The sequence below is a fragment of the Taudactylus pleione genome, unplaced genomic scaffold (assembly GCF_031769625.1).
Source record: "Taudactylus pleione unplaced genomic scaffold, aTauple2 ptg000726l, whole genome shotgun sequence".
Taxonomy (NCBI): Eukaryota; Metazoa; Chordata; class Amphibia; order Anura; family Myobatrachidae; genus Taudactylus; species Taudactylus pleione.
This window is the reverse complement of record NW_028285128.1, coordinates 2,122,243-2,141,615: the sequence shown is the minus strand read 5'-3', so window position 1 is coordinate 2,141,615 and position 19,373 is coordinate 2,122,243. Positions and strand designations below refer to the sequence as shown.

At 41.0% G+C, this 19,373-nt stretch overlaps 1 protein-coding gene across 1 annotated transcript in view; it reads right to left on the bottom strand.

Annotated features, from left to right (window-relative positions):
- Positions 1-18,344, bottom strand: part of IL2RB (interleukin 2 receptor subunit beta) — a 57,594-nt gene extending 39,250 nt beyond the window's left edge. The window contains exons 1-2 of the mRNA XM_088456904.1: positions 18,287-18,344; positions 14,526-14,643 (exon numbers count right to left, since the gene is read on the bottom strand). Of these exons, the coding sequence (XP_088313030.1) occupies positions 14,526-14,643; positions 18,287-18,344 (176 nt within the window). The remainder of the gene's footprint in view (positions 1-14,525; positions 14,644-18,286) is intronic.
- Between the last annotated feature and the right edge of the window lie 1,029 nt (positions 18,345-19,373).

The window sequence follows — 19,373 nt, the reverse complement described above, 5'->3', positions numbered from 1 at the left end:
CACAAACATGACCTGTTTAATGCATTGTGTACTTTCCCGCAGGGCCAATACTGGAAAGAAGATGGTAGAAAGAAAAGACTTATGGGAAGAAGGTGGATGGGATGGTACAGACTCAGGATTAGGCTATAAATTAATAAGCCAATGACATGCTGCCACTTGTATCCAGTTTATGCATATTACATTTTGAGTACACCACTTTCTAAGGACCTTGATAAGTTATAATAGAATCGGTATAATATCCCATCTGCATTAATCCATTGGTTTCATAACTACATCCCGTTATAATGGTTTGTTTGGTGCTTTTTGACTTCCTGCTGTAAGTGGCAGATACCCAACTGTCCTGCTTGCTCATCCTCTGCCCTGAGTTCTTACCTGGATATGAGTACCACCATGTAAGAGTTATAGTGCACTACTGATCTACTGCTGCTAGGGTTGCCACATCATCCCTTTAATTAAGGCATACATATGAATTACACAGATTATGTTGCTGTCTCACTTCAAGTCTCAATTTCAACAATTTTTAATCAGTCAGAGAACCTGTGTAATTCATATGTGTCCCTTATTAAAATAATGAGGTGGCAACCCCAGGTTCATTGACTACTTCCATACCTGCTTAGAGAGGGACAAGTTACTGACATTAATAAATCAATTCTTCCCTTCCATTGTGTACCGGTGAAACGTGTTTTGGTGGACGATATTAGTACATGCCATTAGGTTCTAAGGAGGTAAAAGGTCATTAAAATCCATCTACAGCATCTAATGCAAAATAATTGTGGTCCCCACATGGCTTTATCACAGTCACTGTGAGCTGTTCTGGATCATAAATGTGTGATAACTTAATAGATTTGACACATTTGCTTCATCCTTGTACATATAATTCTGATTGAATGCTTTCTAAAATACCTCAATTGGAGTTTGTGAGCCCTGCAAGTGATATAAGAAATATAGGAAATAATCTTTGCACAAAAGCGAAGCACCTGATCATCCTTGTAATCAAATACAGAAACATATGATGTAACTCGATTCCTTACAATGAGCTATTCAGTTAAAACTCTCAGGGGATCTTCCAGTACTACATCATGTTCTATGCTTGGTGGTACTGGGGATGTGTATATCAAAGAGAGGAAATAGTGGTATTCATAGTGCCAAAACTGGAGATTATATTATATATGATATGATATGTAAAAGACATAGGGCTGTATTCAATTAGGAATGAAAAGTCACGTTTGGCAAAAAGTGTTCGCATGGTGAAGTTTTTGCCGCATTCACCAGTTTTGTTGCAATATTTTCGCATACTTTCTCAACGCGCGCTCCTGCTTTTCGCCCTATCCGATTGAAAAACACACGAAAACGCATATGTGCGATAATTGCACATGGCGAACCTAGCAAATAGTACAGCACATTTTGGGGAAATCAGTCTGTACTAGAGATGAGCGGTTCAGATTCTGTGGAATCCGAACCGCTCAGAACAGTGGGGATGCGAGTCCGCCCGAGCCGAGGCTCGGGTGTTCCCGTCGACACGGATCCCCACTGCGAGCCCGACGTCAGCGTCCTTACGTCAGATCTCACGAGAGTGCCAAACTCTTGCGAGAGGCGAGAGTTCGCCTCTACATAAGGCACCGAGTCCCGCGACTCGGCGGCACTTCTCCTGCACGCACCATACTGCGCGCAACTCTGCATGTGGGCGGTCTGGCTGATGGGGCACACTGAGTGGCTATATAGGGAGAGACACTGCACGCTGATGCTGCGCTATACTCTTCTAATTAAGTGCGGTGTCAAGAGACTCACAATTGGCTGCACTGGCAAAAGTGACTGTAAGGGGGCACACTGCTGATCAAGTGCTGTGTCCAAAGTCTCACAAGTGGCTGTGATTGTGTAAGGGGGTACACTGACTGCAAGTGGCTGTGTTTAAAAAAGAAAAAAGAAAAAAGTTTAAAGTTTAAAAAGAAAAACAAAATAAAACTTTTTTGGTTCTGTACCCCACTGTGTATACAATCACTGAGACTCTGGGGGCCTTAGCCCTCTGTGTATAAAATACGAGCACCATGACTTTGTGGGCGATAGCCCTCTGTGTATAAAAATACAAGCAATGTGACTTTGTGGGCGATAGCCATCTGAGTATAAAATATAAGCACCGTGACTTTGTGGGTGATAGCCCTCTATGTATAAAAATACAAGCACCGTGACTTTGTGGGCGATAGCCCTCTGTGTACAAAATACAAGCGCCGGGACTTTGTGGGTGATACCCCTCTATGTTTAAAAATACAAGCACCGTGACTTTCTGGGAGATAGCCCTCTGTGTATAAAATACAAGCACCATGACTTTGTGGATGATAGCCCAGTGTGTATAAAAATACAAGCACCATGACTTTGTGGGTGATAGCCATCTGAGTATAAAATACAAGCACCATGACTTTGTGGGTGATAGCCCTCTATGTATAAAAATACAAGCACCGTGACTTTGTGGGCGATAGCCCTCTGTGTACAAAATACAAGCGCCGGGACTTTGTGGGTGATACCCCTCTATGTTTAAAAATACAAGCACCGTGACTTTCTGGGAGATAGCCCTCTGTGTATAAAATACAAGCACCATGACTTTGTGGGCGATAGCCCTCTGTGTAAAAATACAAGCACCATGACTTTGTGGGCGATAGTCCTCTGTGTATAAAAATACAAGCACCGTGACTGTGTGGACCTTAGCCCTCTGTGTATAAAAATACAAGCACCGTGACTGTGTGGACCTTAGCCCTCTGTGTATAAAAATACAAGCACCTTGACTTTGTGGATGATAACCCTCTGTGTAAAATACAAGCACCATGACTTTGAGGGCAATAGCCCTCTGTGTATAAAAATACAAGCACCGAGACTTTGTGGGCGATAGTCCTCTGTGTATAAAAACTCAAGCACCGTGACTTTGTGGGCGATAGTCCTCTGTGTATAAAAATACAAGCACCGAGACTGTGTGGACCTTAGCCCTCTGTGTGTAAAAATACAAGCACCGTGACTTTGTGGGCGATAGCCCTCTGTGTAAAAATACAAGCACCGTGACTTTGTGGGTGATAGCCCTCTGTGTATAAAAAATACAAGCACCGTGACTTTGTGGGTGATAGCCCTCTGTGTATAAAAAATATAAGCACCATGACTTTGTGGGTGATAGCCCTCTGTGTATAAAAAATACAAGCACCGTGACTTTGTGGGCGATAGCCCTCTGTGTATAAAAAATACAAGCACCGTGACTTTGTGGGCGATAGCCCTCTGTGTATAAAAATACAAGCACCGTGACTTTGTGGACGATAGACCTCTGTGTAAAATTACAAGCACCATGACTTTGTGGGCGATAGCCCTCTGTGTATAAAAATACAAGCACCGTGACTTTGTGGATGATAGCCCTCTGTGTAAAATTACAAGCACCGAGACTTTGTGGGCGATAGTCCTCTGTGTATAAAAATACAAGCACCGTGACTGTGTGGACCATAGCCCTCTGTGTATAAAAAATACAAGCACCATGACTTTGTGGGCGAAAGCCCTCTGTGTATAAATATACAAGCACCGTGACTTTGTGTGCGATAGTCCTCTGTGTATAAAAATACAAGCACCGTGACTGTGTGGACCATAGCCCTCTGTGTATAAAAAATACAAGCACCGTGACTTTGTGGGCGATAGCCCTCTGTTTATCTAAAATACAAGCACCGTGACTTTGTGGGCGACAGCCCTCTGTGTATAAAAAATACAAGCACCGTGACTCTGTGGTGCCTGCGCCGCTGTGCCGCTGCTCTGACGCTTGGTAACCAGTCAGCTCACTGCAACCTTTGGCTAATAATGGTGAAAACAATATTATAAGCTGTGAGGTGGTCTAAATAGACTGTAAATGATTGGAAATTATGTTATTGAGGTTAATAACACTATAGGAAGAAAAAAAAGCCCAATTTTTGTGATTTTAGCTTTTTTGAAAATTTTTGTAAAAAATCCAAATCCAAAGCCAGTCACCGCAGTTTTGCAAATCCAAATCCAAAGCCGGACGACGAATTAGAACCAAATCCAAATCCGGCAAAAATGGTCCGGCGCACATCCCTAGTCTGTACCCCATAAAAAGCCTAACTGACACTGGAAATCAATATAGAAGTGTATTAATAGCCTTAATAAAAGTATTTTGGGTTTTTTAATTGAGTCAAATTGCTGTTATACAGTATGCATAAGTGTAGAAAAATGATATAAAGCTGTTTCTTTTGGAACAAATTTTTGCTGTAGTTAAATTGGGGGTACATTAAAATGGAAAATGACATGTCATTATTAGGGGGAATTAAGCTAATTTTATAAAAAAAATTTTTGTCTAATTAGTTATTAGTGGGGGGTATCCAAAAGGTTCTGGACCAAGTCCCCACATTTTTAGCCAAAAATAGAGATTTTGCACATTTTATCACCTGCTCCGAGATGGTGAAAACTTTTCGCCGGTTTCTGACTATGGAGTTTTCGCACATGCGAAAACTCTGGCATTTGGATAGCGCAATACGCACATATGCGCAAAAACTTTGCATCGGCGAATGCTTTTCACACGTAATTGAATACTGCCTATAGGATTTTAACTTCTAGATTTTTATTTTTTTAGTTTAGCCATTAAAGGCTAATTCACTATTACTGTGATACAATTTTACTTTGTAGCTATACAAATGCTGAATGTGTGACTAAGTGTAGAACTACGAATCCTCTCCTTTGTTTACACCACTTGGCGGGGTTATCTGCACGAGGGGAGGGCTGTGTTGTGATAGGTGCTGAATACTTTGTTTGCATTAGCTGTACATGTGCTGTACATGTGCTGTAAGGACAAGAGGAACGTATAGCCTGCATGGGTAGGATGTTTTAGAAAACTCTAAAACTGATTTATGAAACCAAGACAAATTAGGAAACAAGTTTATGTAACAATTTTTACAAATGATTTAATCGTCTCACTGTAAATGTATCACTTTTATTGTATTATTTGTAAACAAATATAGTCAAAACTGTATTTTGTATGTATTTTTGTATGTACTGTATATGTACTAAGGGGTCTATTTATTAAGCAGTGTTAGGAGTGAAAAGTGATAAGGTGCCAGCCAATCAGCTCCTAACTGCCATTTCAAAGGCTGTGTTTGAAAAATGACAGTTGGAAGCGGATTGGCTGGTACCTTATCACTTTTCACTCTGTCTCCACTGCTTAGTAATTAGACCCCTTAAGCCTAGGAGAGAGATAAAGTGAATGGAGATAAAGTACCAGCCAATCAGTTCCTACCTGTCACTTTACAGCAGGGGTGGGGAACCTTTTTTCTGCCAAGGGCCATTTTAAGATATATAAAATTATTTGCGGGCCCGGTGCAGGCCACGCCCCTTCCGTGTGACATCACATGGGGGACGGGCTACAATCACCGGTGATTACACCAATGCCGGAGCATCCTGAAGATGCTCCGGGGAGCTGTAAGGGCAGCAGTGTGACCGTCTGAAGCGTCCTAAGGACGCTCCAGACAGCACTGCTGCATAGATTCTGGCTTCAGGGTGCCATTCTAGGCACCCTGCTAGACAAATGAGGCTAGCAGAAAAAAGCTCAGAGGCTAGAACAAATGATTCAGCGGGCTTTATACGGCCCCCGGGCCTGAGGTTCCCCATCCCTGCTTTACAGGCTGTGTTTGAAAGTGACAGTAAGGAGCTGATTGGTTGGCACTTAATATCCATCCACTTTATCTATCTCCAAGGCTTAGTATATAGACCGCTTAAGGGGCCTATCCATTACCCGACTTTGTAAGGTTTTAGTCGCATTGTTCACAAAATTGGGTAATGGATAGCCAGCAAGGACCAGCGATGGGCGTGCACGCTGGGTCCTTGCCGTCCCTGACTGACTGCTTAACATGCTCATCAACCTGACGACACTCGTCAGGTTTGGCATGTTCAGGGATAGGAGGTCAGGCTCCTTCACTGAATGACGTTCAGTGTGGGCACCGCACCTCGGCGACCTGAAGGTCTGAACGTTAGACGTTCAGACTTTCATGTCGCCTAATGGATAGGCACCTTTAGTACTGTCGCCTGTTCTCACATTTTACTGGTATCAAATTTTCCTTACTGGCTGTCAATAATTGTACTGATTGTTGGTAACCATGGTGTTGCATTGGACACCTGAGCACAATTATATAAAGAGGTTGTGTAGCATTAATAATTTCCTACGAGACTCTTACCCAAGGGTATTCTAGTAATGTTATGGTATATGTTCTTTGCTATAGCACTAGGTATTTTATTTTCATTGAGTCCAAAATGTTAATTATCTATGTAGATTATTTCATTTTACATTACAATATGACAAAGCAAAACAGTATGTAACCTAGACCAGTGTGGAACTGATTAGTTCAAGGCACCCTGCAGCAGTATAAAAAAGAGGTATGCCAACCTCATTAAAAGATAAGAAGACACAAAAGTATACTGCGCTGGTGTGTCTCAGTCAAAACCCAGCAAGTACAGTATATAAATAAATATCTATAGTTTATTAAAACCCCAAAAATTACATAATGACATATGAGAATAAGAATAGTAGATTATCTCATGCTGTAAATAGTTAAAAGGTGCTTGTGAATTCACATGCAACATATAGTCATTGATTACACAATATTGTAAATAATTAATCTATCGTATACACAATTAATATCCTAAGAGTATCTATAATGTTAGCAAAGACATATGCAAAAAAGTGGTTATGTAAATACTGCAGACAGTCAATTTCCCTTAATCCAGTACATGAAAAAGATAATCCGATATAATAAATGGTTAAACAGCCTAGATAATGACTGTAGCTTTTGTCCAGCTAATGAAAAAGTCCTGGATCACAATAGATATAAGTCAATAGTGGTTAGCTAGAAAGTATCAATCTGATTGTAAACAATATAGGGCAGGTAGCAGTGGACCACGGCCGTGCATTACAACTCTGTGCAGTGTCTCGGCTCCCTGAGATGGTATATGGGGGTAGTGACGTGAGACGCAGCCACTGCAGGTAAGGTCCACTGACTGGATGACTCGAATATTGCAGGCACTGTTTCAGCCTCAGGCCTGACCAAGTCTGTAGGGGGTGATGGCTCCTCTTCCTTCAGACAAAGAGCAGGCTGAAGTAATGTACGTACCTCAAGTGTTTGTTTAAATCAAAGTGCTGGATACAATAAACAGGAGCAGCAGCAACGCGTTTCAGCAATGGCCTTTATCAAGCTGAATGACTCCTGATTTCCTGAGTCAAGTTTAAATAGAAAGATCTTTTCTTTCATTGGTTAATTAAAATTAACTCATTCATATCTGTTCTGACCATGTTCTGTGTCACATTAAGTGAAAACTCTATACAGAAAAAATCATATATTCCAAATAATAATTCACTTAAATACATAAATATTAAAAAGCATCCAATAGATTATTTTATACGTATTTTTATATATATTTCTTTATGATGTCTTTACATAAATATGACAGAGCACTAAACCAATTTTTTCTGATTTAAAAAAAAATTCAATTAAATAAATACACAAGCAAAAAGATCTAATAGTATACCTCAACTGCTAGCCATTTACACCATTGTTAGATAGGACTAAATTTAAGAAGAAATCTAATTTCTTTCCCTTGTCTCTGAAAAGTGCATCTATACTACTTTATTATAAAAATACCCTTAAAGATTTTCAGAATTTATGTAGTAAACATCCTAATAAGGATTTTGGTAAACTTAACCTGTCCCGTGGAGAGAGAGCTGCACTTAGGTTACTCCATGACGACGACTCCATCGTCATCAAACCAGCTGAAAAGGGTGGTGGAGTCGTCGTCCTGGATAAAATAGATTATAATATTGAATCCTTGAGACGACTTCAGTATCAAACATTCTACCGTGTTATTAAACATGACCCGACTGAAGTTTACCAAAATGAATTAAGAATGTTGTTGGAGTCAGCAATGGGTAAAGGGGTTATTAATAAGGACGAATTTTGTTTTGTGTTCACTAATCACCCTGTCACACCGGTGTTTTATTATTTAACAAAAATCCATAAATCTATAGTTTCACCACCGGGTCGTCCTATTATTTCAGGAATAGGGTCACTTACATCTAATTTATCCTATTTTGTGGACCACTTTTTGCAGAAACACGTTGCTTCACAGAGGTCCCACATTCGGGACACCACACACCTATTAGATAACTTGAAGAGTATCACCTGGCATCCAGGATATGAGTTTCTTACCCTGGCAAACCAGGCTTTATTTAATAATCTATCGGATGCTTTTTAATATGCATGTATTTAAGTGAATTATTATTTGGACTATATGATTTTATCTGTATAGAGTTTTCAATTAATGTGACACAGAACATGGTCAGAACAGATATGAATGAGTTAATTTTAATTAACCAATGAAAGAAAAGATCTTTCTATTTAAACTTGGCTCAGGAAATCAGGAGTCATTCAGCTTGATAAAGGCCATTGCCGAAATGCGTTGCTGCTGCTCCTGTTTATTGTATCCAGCACTTTGATTTAAACAAACACTTGAGGTACGTACATCACTTCAGCCTGCTCTTTGTCCGAAGGAAGAGGAGCCATTCACCCCCTACAGACTTGGTCGCGGCTGAGGCTGAAACAGTGCCTGCAATATTGGAGTCATCCAGTCAGTGGACCTTACCTGCAGTGGCCGCGTCTCACGTCACTACCCCCATATACCATCTCGGGAAGCCAAGACACTGCACGGAGTTGCACTGCACGGCCGCGGTCCACTGGGGAGCGACACCTGCCGCAGATTGGGACCCGGACAAGAGTTATTACTCGGCTGAGTGACTCTATTGAAAGGAACTCAGAGTAAGTTACCTCTATTGGGCTAGATCTACCTGCCCTATATTGTTGTTACTTTCTAGCTAACCACTATTGACTTACTGTATATCTATTGTGATCCAGGACTTTTTCAATTAGCTGGATGTAGCGGTCATTATCTGGGATGTTTAACCATTTATTATATCGGATTATCTTTATCATGGATTAAGGAAAATTGACTGTCTGCGGTATTTACATAACTGCTTTATTGCATATGTATTTGCTAACATTATAGATACTCTTAGGATATTAAATGTGTATCCGATAGATTAATTATTTACAGCATGACATAATCTACTATTCTTACTCTCATATGTCATTATCTAATTGTTTTGGGTTTTAATAAACTATAGCTACAGTATTTATTTATATACTTGTGTTTTGACACACCAGCGCAGTATACTTTTGTGTATTCACATTATAATATGAAGCTGTGTTGCTCTATTTAGACCTTGTTGTTATTATTATGATTAATAATAATTCTAAAGCACTGTGTCCATAATGTACCTAAATACAAAGACTTAGAGTTTCAGTTTTACATTGACCCGATGTAGTCCATTACTGAGCCTCTCACACAAGCTAAACTAATAAGTCATACACTGCACCAAGGTCAGCCACTAATCTCTCTCTATTGTTCAGTCCCATTATCATGTCTTACATTAGCTTATCTCTAGAATACAAATAAAACAGACATTAAATGAACTGGCTTTGTTTGCTCAGAGTACAGTCCTTGCAGGAATTGTTATTGTTCTATAGGCAGGGCCGGTTTTAGACATTGTGGAGCTCAGGGCGAAAGTTTCCAGTTGCTAAAGCCCCCCCCATAAAAAAAGGTATTACAAATGGCATTCCTCAATGTGGGCGTGACTGATCGGGGAGGGGGGGTGTCCTTGCTGAACACCCCCAATTCATCACACACTTTGGGGCGTGCCCAGCACTTACAGAGGTGCTGGGCTTTCCCCCAAGCTCTCCCCTCATGATGAATAATTGCCGTGCGCAGTAATGCGCCTTATACAGTAATGTCCTTTATAACACATTCAGTAATGTCCTTTATAATACATTAAAGGATCCGGTCTTTAGTAGTATCTGGGTATGTGAATGAGACTTCCTCCAGTAGTCAGTGTCAGTGTCTAGGGTTAATTGGTACCTGGGTATGTGTAGGAGCCTGTCACTATTGGTATGTGGTACCTGGGTATGTGTAGGAGCCTGTCTATATTGGTAAGTGGTACCTGGGTATGTGTAGGAGCCTGTCTCTATTGGTAAGTGATACCTGGGTATGTGTAGGAGCCTGTCTCTATTGGTAAGTGGTACCTGGGTAGGTGTAGGAACCTGTCTCTATTCGTAAGTGGTACCTGGGTATATGTAGGAGCATGTCTATATTGGTAAGTGGTACCTGGGTATGTGTAGGAGCATGTCTCTATTTGTTAGTGGTACCTGGGTATGTGTAGGAACCTGTCTCTATTCGTAAGTGGTACCTGGGTATATGTAGGAGCCTGTCTCTATTGGTAAGTGGTATCTGGGTATGTGTAGGAGCCTGTCTCTATTGGTAAGTGTTACCTGGGTATATGTAGTAGCCTGTCTCTATTTGTTAGTGGTACCTGGGTATGTGTAGGAACCTGTCTCTATTCGTAAGTGGTACCTGGGTATATGTAGGAGCCTGTCTCTATTGGTAAGTGGTATCTGGGTATGTGTAGGAGCCGGTCTCTATTGTTATGTGGTACCTGGGTATGTGTAGGAGCCTGTCTATATTGGTAAGTGGTACCTGGGTATGTGTAGGAGCCTGTCTCTATTGGTAAGTGGTAACTGGATATATGTAGGAACCAGTCTCTATTGGTAAGTGGTATCTGGGTATGTGTAGGAGCCGGTCTCTATTGTTATGTGGTACCTGGGTATATGTAGGAGCCTGTCTATATTGGTAAGTGGTACCTGGGTATATGTAGGAGCCTGTCTCTATTGGTAAGTGGTATCTGGGTATGTGTAGGAGCCGGTCTCTATTGTTATGTGGTACCTGGGTATGTGTAGGAGCCTGTCTCTATTGGTAAGTGGTAACTGGATATATGTAGGAACCAGTCTCTATTCGTAAATGGTACTTGGGTATGTGTAGTAACCTGTCTCTATTGGTAAGTGGTACCTGGGTATGTGTAGGAGCCTGTCTCTATTGGTAAGTGGTACCTGGGTATGTGTAGGAACCAGTCTCTATTCGTAAATGGTACTTGGGTATGTGTAGTAACCTGTCTCTATTGGTAAGTGGTACCTGGGTATGTGTAGGAGCCTGTCTCTATTGGTAAGTGGTACCTGGGTATGTGTAGTAGCCTGTCTCTATTGGTAAGTGGTACCTGGGTATGTGTAGGAAGCAGTCTCTATTCGTAAATGGTACTTGGGTATGTGTAGTAACCTGTCTCTATTGGTAAGTGGTACCTGGGTATGTGTAGGAGCCTGTCTCTATTCGTAAGTGGTACCTGGGTATGTGTAGGAGCCTGTCTCTATTGGTAAGTGGTACCTGGGTATGTGTAGGAAGCAGTCTCTATTCGTAAATGGTACTTGGGTATGCGTAGGAGCCTGTTTCTATTGGTAAGTGGAACCTGGGTATGTGTAGGAGCCTGTCTCTATTCGTAAATGGTACCTGGGTATATGTAGGAGCCTGTCTCTATTGGTAAGTGGTACCTGGGTATGTGTAGGAAGCAGTCTCTATTCGTAAATGGTACTTGGGTATGCGTAGGAGCCTGTCTCTATTAGTAAGTGGAACCTGGGTATGTGTAGGAGCCTGTCTCTACTCGTAAGTAGTACCTGGGTATGTGTAGGAGCCTGTCTCTATTCGTAAGTGGTACCTGGGTATGTGTAGGAGCCTGTCTCTATTGGTAAGTGGTACCTGGGTATGTGTAGGAGCCTGTCTCTATTGGTAAGTGGTACCTGGGTATATGTAGGAGCCGGTCTCTATTCGTAAATGGTACCTGGGTATGCGTAGGAGCCTGTCTCTATTGGTAAGTGGAACCTGGGTATGTGTAGGAGCCTGTCTCTACTCGTAAGTAGTACCTGGGTATGTGTAGGAGCCTGTCTCTATTCGTAAGTGGTACCTGGGTATGCGTAGGAGCCTGTCTCTATTGGTAAGTGGAACCTGGGTATGTGTAGGAGCCTGTCTCTATTCGTAAGTGGTACCTGGGTATGTGTAGGAGCCTGTCTCTATTCGTAAGTGGTACCTGGGTATGTGTAGGAGCCTGTCTCTACTCGTAAGTAGTACCTGGGTATGTGTAGGAGCCTGTCTCTACTGGTAAGTGGTACCTGGGTATATGTAGGAGCCTCTCCGCAAAGGAAATCTAGACACTACCAAAAAAAAAATTCCTTACCTGATGCTGGTCTTCCGGTCCGAGCTGGCTCTGTAATCTGTACTGCTCTCAGCCTCCCACACACATGTTGCAAGCAGCCATGAGGGAAGCTCCCAGAGCATTCAAATTTAATATAGCTTGGAGAGAGATAACATTGGAGATAAATAGCACCAACCAATCAGCTCCTAATTGTCACTTTACAGGCTGTGTTTGAAAAATGACAGTTAGGAGCTGATTGGCTGGTGCTATTTATCTCCAATTTTATCTCTCTCCAAGCTTTATTAAATCTCCCCCTGAGCAGAGCTCAAGGAGGTGGAGCTTCTCAGGCTCAGCCTCCGAGACTCCGAGTATGCTGCTGCTGCCCCGGCTATATAAATCCAGCTGCCTGTAGCAGCAGCTGCCTGGCAGCCAGCAATTATAATGGAAACTCCCCCCCCCCCCCTGAAAATTACAGGGGGACTCAGCGGCGCCCTCTAGGGGCTGGCACTCCGAGCGACAGCCCTGTTAGCCCGCCCCTAGAACTGTCCCTGTCTATTGGACTAGTAGTAAAGAATAACAACTGTAAAGAAGTATATGACCAGGATTGCATGACTTGCAAGGCTACAGTGATCTAATACCTCCCAAAAATGTTATCCACTCCCTTTAGTGCAGTGGTATAACATTTAGCCATGCATTTTGGGGACATTTAATAGCTTACGAGTTTGAAAAGTGCCAATTTTAGTGATGTAAAACAACAATACTTTTATAGGCAATACTAATCTGGTTTAGCATTTAAAAAGTTTGCCCTTTAAATCATGTGGAAAAATTGCAATAAAATTCAAAAGTTTGCAAGCTCTGAGACTATTACATTTCCCCATTTGTGTGTGTGTTAGTATGATGTTGTGTTTGAAGCTGTGTGATGTAGCTCACACATTGGCAGCATATTATGTTAGTTGTTTGAGAAGTCCTAGCTAAATTGGTTTTCTGTGGACAACAACCTCTGGCTGAGATGAGGGCTCTAATAAGTTAGTAGAACTCAACATGGTTGCTGGCTCTTCATGGGTTTGATGCAGGGAGGTGTTTCCCTACAGATTTAGAGGATTGGACCAATTTATAAAGAAAGTGCTAGAGGTCTTTTGAGAGGACCTTGGTGAGAAAAGCTGCTCTGATTCCCAAAAGTCTTCAGTCCCACTTCACAGACCATAGAATGGCTAGCAGGGAAGTGGGTTGGAGCTTTGTCAAGAAGTGTGAGATTAGGCAGGGTTCTGGGTGAGCTGAGGGAATGATTTGTTCAGATAGGGGTTGGTACTCCACCCAGAACCAACATTACAATGGTACAACCACCTTCCCATGACACCACCTGCCCCCAGCTAGCTAACTGCATGGGTAATGTATGCTGGGTCCACTTAATTTGTGATATTCTTCCCCATTCCACTTTGACACCTGATTATTGTCAATAGAACTTACATGTTCTGATACCTATTGTGTAAAGGAAGCAGATTAAAATTTGGTCCAGACACCCACTGAGCACTATCAGCACTCCTGTGATTATGTTAGTCAGGGCAGGGCTGCATGTGTGTCAGTATTATGCTAGGAGAGGAAGTGGAAAGCCTCAGACTGAGAGCTGGATATTGGAGGTGGCAGGAATACCCAGCAGCACAAATAGACAAGGCGCGGCTCTTGGCAAACTGATGTAGGAATAATATGATGACACTTCCTAATATTCTTAATGCCAATTACTTTTTGGACATTTCTTTGAAGCACAACAGATACTGATCAATGTACAATAAAAAGCGCGATACAAGAAGGTTATGTGTCCATCAAATATAAAGTGTAGGCTACCATCAAATATTTTTTTTATATTATGAGGGGGCAGTTAAGGATATTCCAAACTCATTAAATAATTATTTTGTATCCTCACAAACAAACTACTTTAGACTGACCAGCACCAAGTGCAGATGGTTCTAAATGCCACAACCTGGCTGCTCACCAACCAATACCACTATTCCCATGTTACACCTCACCTACACAGGCCCCTGTTTTAACAATTGAGATTTATTTTCAAGATTTGACTACTGATCTTCAGAAGTATCAAGGTTCTAGTTTCTAGAAATAACTTTAGGCAGCTAACATCACCACGTTCTCTTCCACCGTTATGGACAGGAGAACTAGAGGTACCTAAGTCTCCAGTACTTAGGACCTGCATACCCTCTACAGACATCCTCTCTGGGGGGCATTCAGAGCAGTCTCAAAACCAATTTATTCACTAAGGCTTACTAATGTTTTTAATTTATTTCTCGTACATTATATGTTCGTTATATTAGAGTTTGAACCTCAGTATTTACTGCATAAGACTTTCATTTTTCAAAGCAGATTGACTCACCTTCTCTTATCATTAGTAACAATAGCTGATAGGTAACATGGAACTGAAGTTAAATTTCTATCTGCTTCCCATGAACAGGAAACAAGTTCCAAGGAGTTGTATGTACAGTCCAGATGCGCTGAAGTGATACATGAAACAAGGTTATTGCAAATTACATTTATTTTTCTAATTGGTATTAGTCCACATTCATTAAGTACAATGTTTCTCCCCTGAGTCGGTGAACCTCCATCATGCCTCTCTCATCTCCCTAGGCTGTCCTGTCACTGGACGGGCTGATATGAGTATCCTGCTTTTCTTACGGCAATCACTAGTGCTGTGACTGACATTACCCACACCTCCCAAATCAGGAGGTCATGATGGCAATGCAGAGGGCATGACCATGCTGATATATGGGCATGATGAATTCACAATTAAGAAAATTGATTGCAGCAGTACATACACCATAATGATCATTTTTCAATAACTAGGAAGAGAATTCCAGAGCTATCTCCACTGTAATGTGGTAAAACCTAATTGGGGAGCAAGTGTTAACGTGCAGTAATAAAGACGCAAAAAAGTGATAGTATTAAAAGATATTATTAACATACATGAAGAGTATTAATACAGTGTCAGTAAGTGATTTCCTTATCATACCATAAGCTCTTCAATTAGGGTTTACACTATTACTGACACATTGGAAATAGCACTGGAATTCTCTTCCTAATTATTGCTGTGTAGAGGATGAAAACCTCTGTAGCCATAGCCATAGTGATTTCTGGCTAAAGTACATATTCTAAATAACGCACACCCTTTATTCATTTAGTAATGTCTAAAATAATAAATTAAGTGTTGAGTAATGGAGGTTAAGATTAGTTAGATTAGGGAGGTATAGGGTAAATGTGTGTGTATTAGTTAGATAGGTAGTATAGGGCATGAAGTGTAAATATACAGTATGTAAATGATTGTACAGTATGTAAGCATGTGGGTCAGGGTATGGAGTCAGCAGCAGCAGCATGAGCTATAGAAAGTGGCAGAAATGGCACGCGATTAGCAGGGGGGCTCGTTCTGCGGGCGGGAAAAGGGGAGTCGTGCGGAGGTAGAGATATAAGGAGCCGTTGGAGCGCAGAGGGGCAGACTGATGTTCCCCCTTGTGTGCTCAGGTCACTGTCTCTCCGGCGCTGCTTAGCCACCAGAGCTATACATATATTGTATTTAGAACTGTTGGAGGACAGCATAGACTAGAGATATTGGATTGCAAATCCAATCTATATGACTCCTGGGAAACAGCATATTTTAGCTGTGTGAAATGGCACTGGCTTCATTCCTATAGACCTATGTAAATATTATGAACCTTGTCAGTGTATTGTATATGTAAATGAATAACTGTAGCACTTAAGGAGTACAGCTTTGAACTTGAATAATATATGGACTTTCTTTATTCTATGCTAAGTGCTACTAACACTTTGGACATTTATGGACCCAATTTTGTCTGCTATTTTTATAAATATTTAAAGCAGAGACTCATTACAAAGTAAATATTCAATAGTAGGGTAATTTTATGGTATTTGAATGTTCCATTTGCACATGGAAATAACTATATATATATTGTTATTGCTAATATAACGTGAACATATGACTTATATAAAGTGTTAACCCTAAATTGAGTGGACAGTAGTCCTTACCTTTAGGGATTGAGAGAGCGCCACCACTGGAGTCATGTGAACCTGTGGAAAAGTATATAACAAGTGGTTGGTCTGTTATATGTATTTGATATAAACAATGTGTTACTAATTCATATATGCAAAATCCATTACAGTAACATTTATTTGTCTGTCCTAAGCCGTTCCAATTACTACCAGCTTAGGTGGAGGCATATACCACAGTAGAGAGTTAGTAACCTCATCAAAGTACAGTGAGTGTTACACCTCTTTGTTCTCAGCTGCTCTGAACTTCGCACAAGGGCAATAGAATTACAGAACAAGAAATGAAGCTCCAGTTTACTCATCGAATCTTGTCGCTATAGTATATCGCCCCTGTAATCCCTTGACAGAACACCTGAACACTTTGAATGTGGTGATTAGAAATGTTTAGCATTTTAGGTTGTAGAAATATATACAGTAGGTCCTGATTCAGCGATGGACGCAATGGCGTATAAGCTAAACTGCGGGTGCGCTGCGATCGCACTGCGATTACGGATGCACATAGGAATCCATTGCAGAGTGAGTGACAGGTTGTCAGCACTTGGCGGAGGTAATGGGGAGTGGTCAGAAAAATGCAGGCGTGCCTGACCGTTTGAACGCCGTTACATAGGCATACATAAATTAGCCACACGCGAGTGCATATGCAGCTCTGCCTGTCAGAAGAGCTCCCAAGGCTGCGGCAGGTCAGACGTGCAGCAAGAGCAAGATGGCCGCCGATGTTACCGATATTTACGCAGGTATGAGTCATCGCACGCAGGCAAGAAGGTAGCAGTGGGTGTCTTTATGCATGGGTGGTCTTTGCTAACAGCATATTTTCGCAACTGCGTTGCATGCGAAATTGCTACTGCGATTGCATTAGCGTCCATCTTTGAATTAAGCCCATAGAGCAAGGTTCCCAACCACGGTCCTCAAGGCACACTAACAGTCCAGGTTTTAAGGATAGCTTTACTTGAGCACAGGCAACTTAATTAGTACCTCAGTTATTTTGATTAAACCATCTGTGCTTTAGCATGGATATCACCTAAACCAGGACTGTTAGTGTGCCTTGAGGACCGAGGTTGAGAATCACTGCCATAGAGTACAAAATAGCAGGGCAGGCAGTAGGCAAACACATAATGAATTGTTTTCATTTTATAACTCCCAACCTCAGAACGCCATGTCACTGAGAGGACTTTTCTGCATCACTGAGGAGGCATGGCATGTGCCTAGCGAATACATACCCAACTGCCTGGTAATCGGGACAGTGTAGTCCTGATAGTGACAGCAGGATGGAGAACTGAATTAGGATCTATCCCACTGATATCGGGATGGATGGAAGGTATGAAATGTGGATGAGACAAATTAATAAAATATCAGTAATTTATTTTTTTGTTGTAAGTTTGTATCACACACAGTAACAGTTTTCTGCCTGGGACTGGATTAGGGAAACATACTGTAGTTAGTTCTCATGTAGAAAACCATTAACAACATTGTAAAAATCTTTAGGTATCAAGAACTCATCAGATATTTATTAAGTACAAATAAACATACGGTATATATTACATGCATAATAATTAGATTCCCCCTAAGGCAGTGATTCCCTACCTCAGTTCTCAAGGCACACTAACAGTCCTGGTTTTAGTGATATCCATGATTATGCACAGATGGTTAAATCAAAATAACTGAGGTACTAATTAAGTCACTTGTGCTCAAGTATGGCTATCCTTAAAACCTGGACTGTTAGTGTGCCTTGAGGACCGTGGTTGGGAACCCCTGCCCTAAGGGGTCATTCTTCCAATATAAAGGAACTTAATTTGTCATTATAATGTATCCCCTCCATAAATTTTATATATCGTTTTCCTATGTAATTGTATTATTAAGTAAGTCTTAGATAAAATGAGACCTTCATGAATTCTTCTACTTGCCCTCTTTGCTCATTTGTGTACATAAAATAGGCATTAAAAGGTACTGGCTGTCAACTGAAGTACCATCATTTCCTAGTGACTGGCTATTGTTAAACTTTATCTTCACATCAGAATTTTGTTCAATAACCAATATTTTATCCTTCTATCCAATAAAAAAAAAATGAAACAAAGTATTTACCCAGTACGATATTCTGCAGGGTGAGAAGATAGAGCCAGATGTGCCAGGGGACTGACATCCTGTAAAGCCTGGATTCTGTCAAAAGTGCAGAGATCAAGTACGTTATATAGCAAGACATAAGGAAGACGCGTAGAGTTAGGGCAGGGGGAGATGGCATATCATGTTACTGTAAGCACACGGCATGCAGGTACTTCCTTACAATTCATATCTCTCTGTCATAAATATGTGCAATTTCAGTATGACTCACATCAACACCTTATATAACTACTCATTTGAACTGACGGTTCCCCTTCCCATAAGTGTGACTTCAAACATACTCCTAATGCATTACCACAAGAGGAAACCTGGGTTAGTAAAAAAACTGGTAATAAAAGCTAGTCAAATAAAAGTAGATTTTATATTAAATCTACAATACACAATATCCAGAATTACTGTGATAGATATGTACATTTATTTCAAATACCAAGGAAAGAATCCAGATAGTACATTTGTGTACTGTATAGTTTCTTTAATGCTATTCAAAACATATAAAGGGAAAGGACCCCATACCCACTTGTGTTTGTTCCTGCTGTCAGGAGCAGAGACTCAATGGCGCCAGAACAATTGCTTGTCCTCTATTGATCCCCTGCAAATGCTGGTTACCATCGTATGTTCCTAATTCCAGGTATGTACGATACATGTATAAAAGTGTACAGTGATTCATACTTGCACATCATGACAGTTTTTGCATTGTACACTTTCCGTTTCATGTTTAATAATCGTCTTATATTTCTCAATAATGAAAAGAAAATAAATATTAATGACAGAGGGCTATATTCAATTTGGAGCGAAAAGTCCGTTAACGGCGATAATTTATCACCAATGATGTCATTTTCGCCATTTTCAATTATCCCCATATTAAATTTCAAAGACTTTTTGCAGGTGCGAAAAGTCTTTGTATAAAAACAGGGATAAGTTTTTACCACTGTTTAGGTGGTGAAAAAAAGTGCAGAATTGGGGTTTTGGGGTGCAGAATAAAAAAAAGTAGCCTGCAGCCATTGGAATGTCCCCTTAAAGTAATCTGTGTCAAAAAAAAAAAGCATAGGAC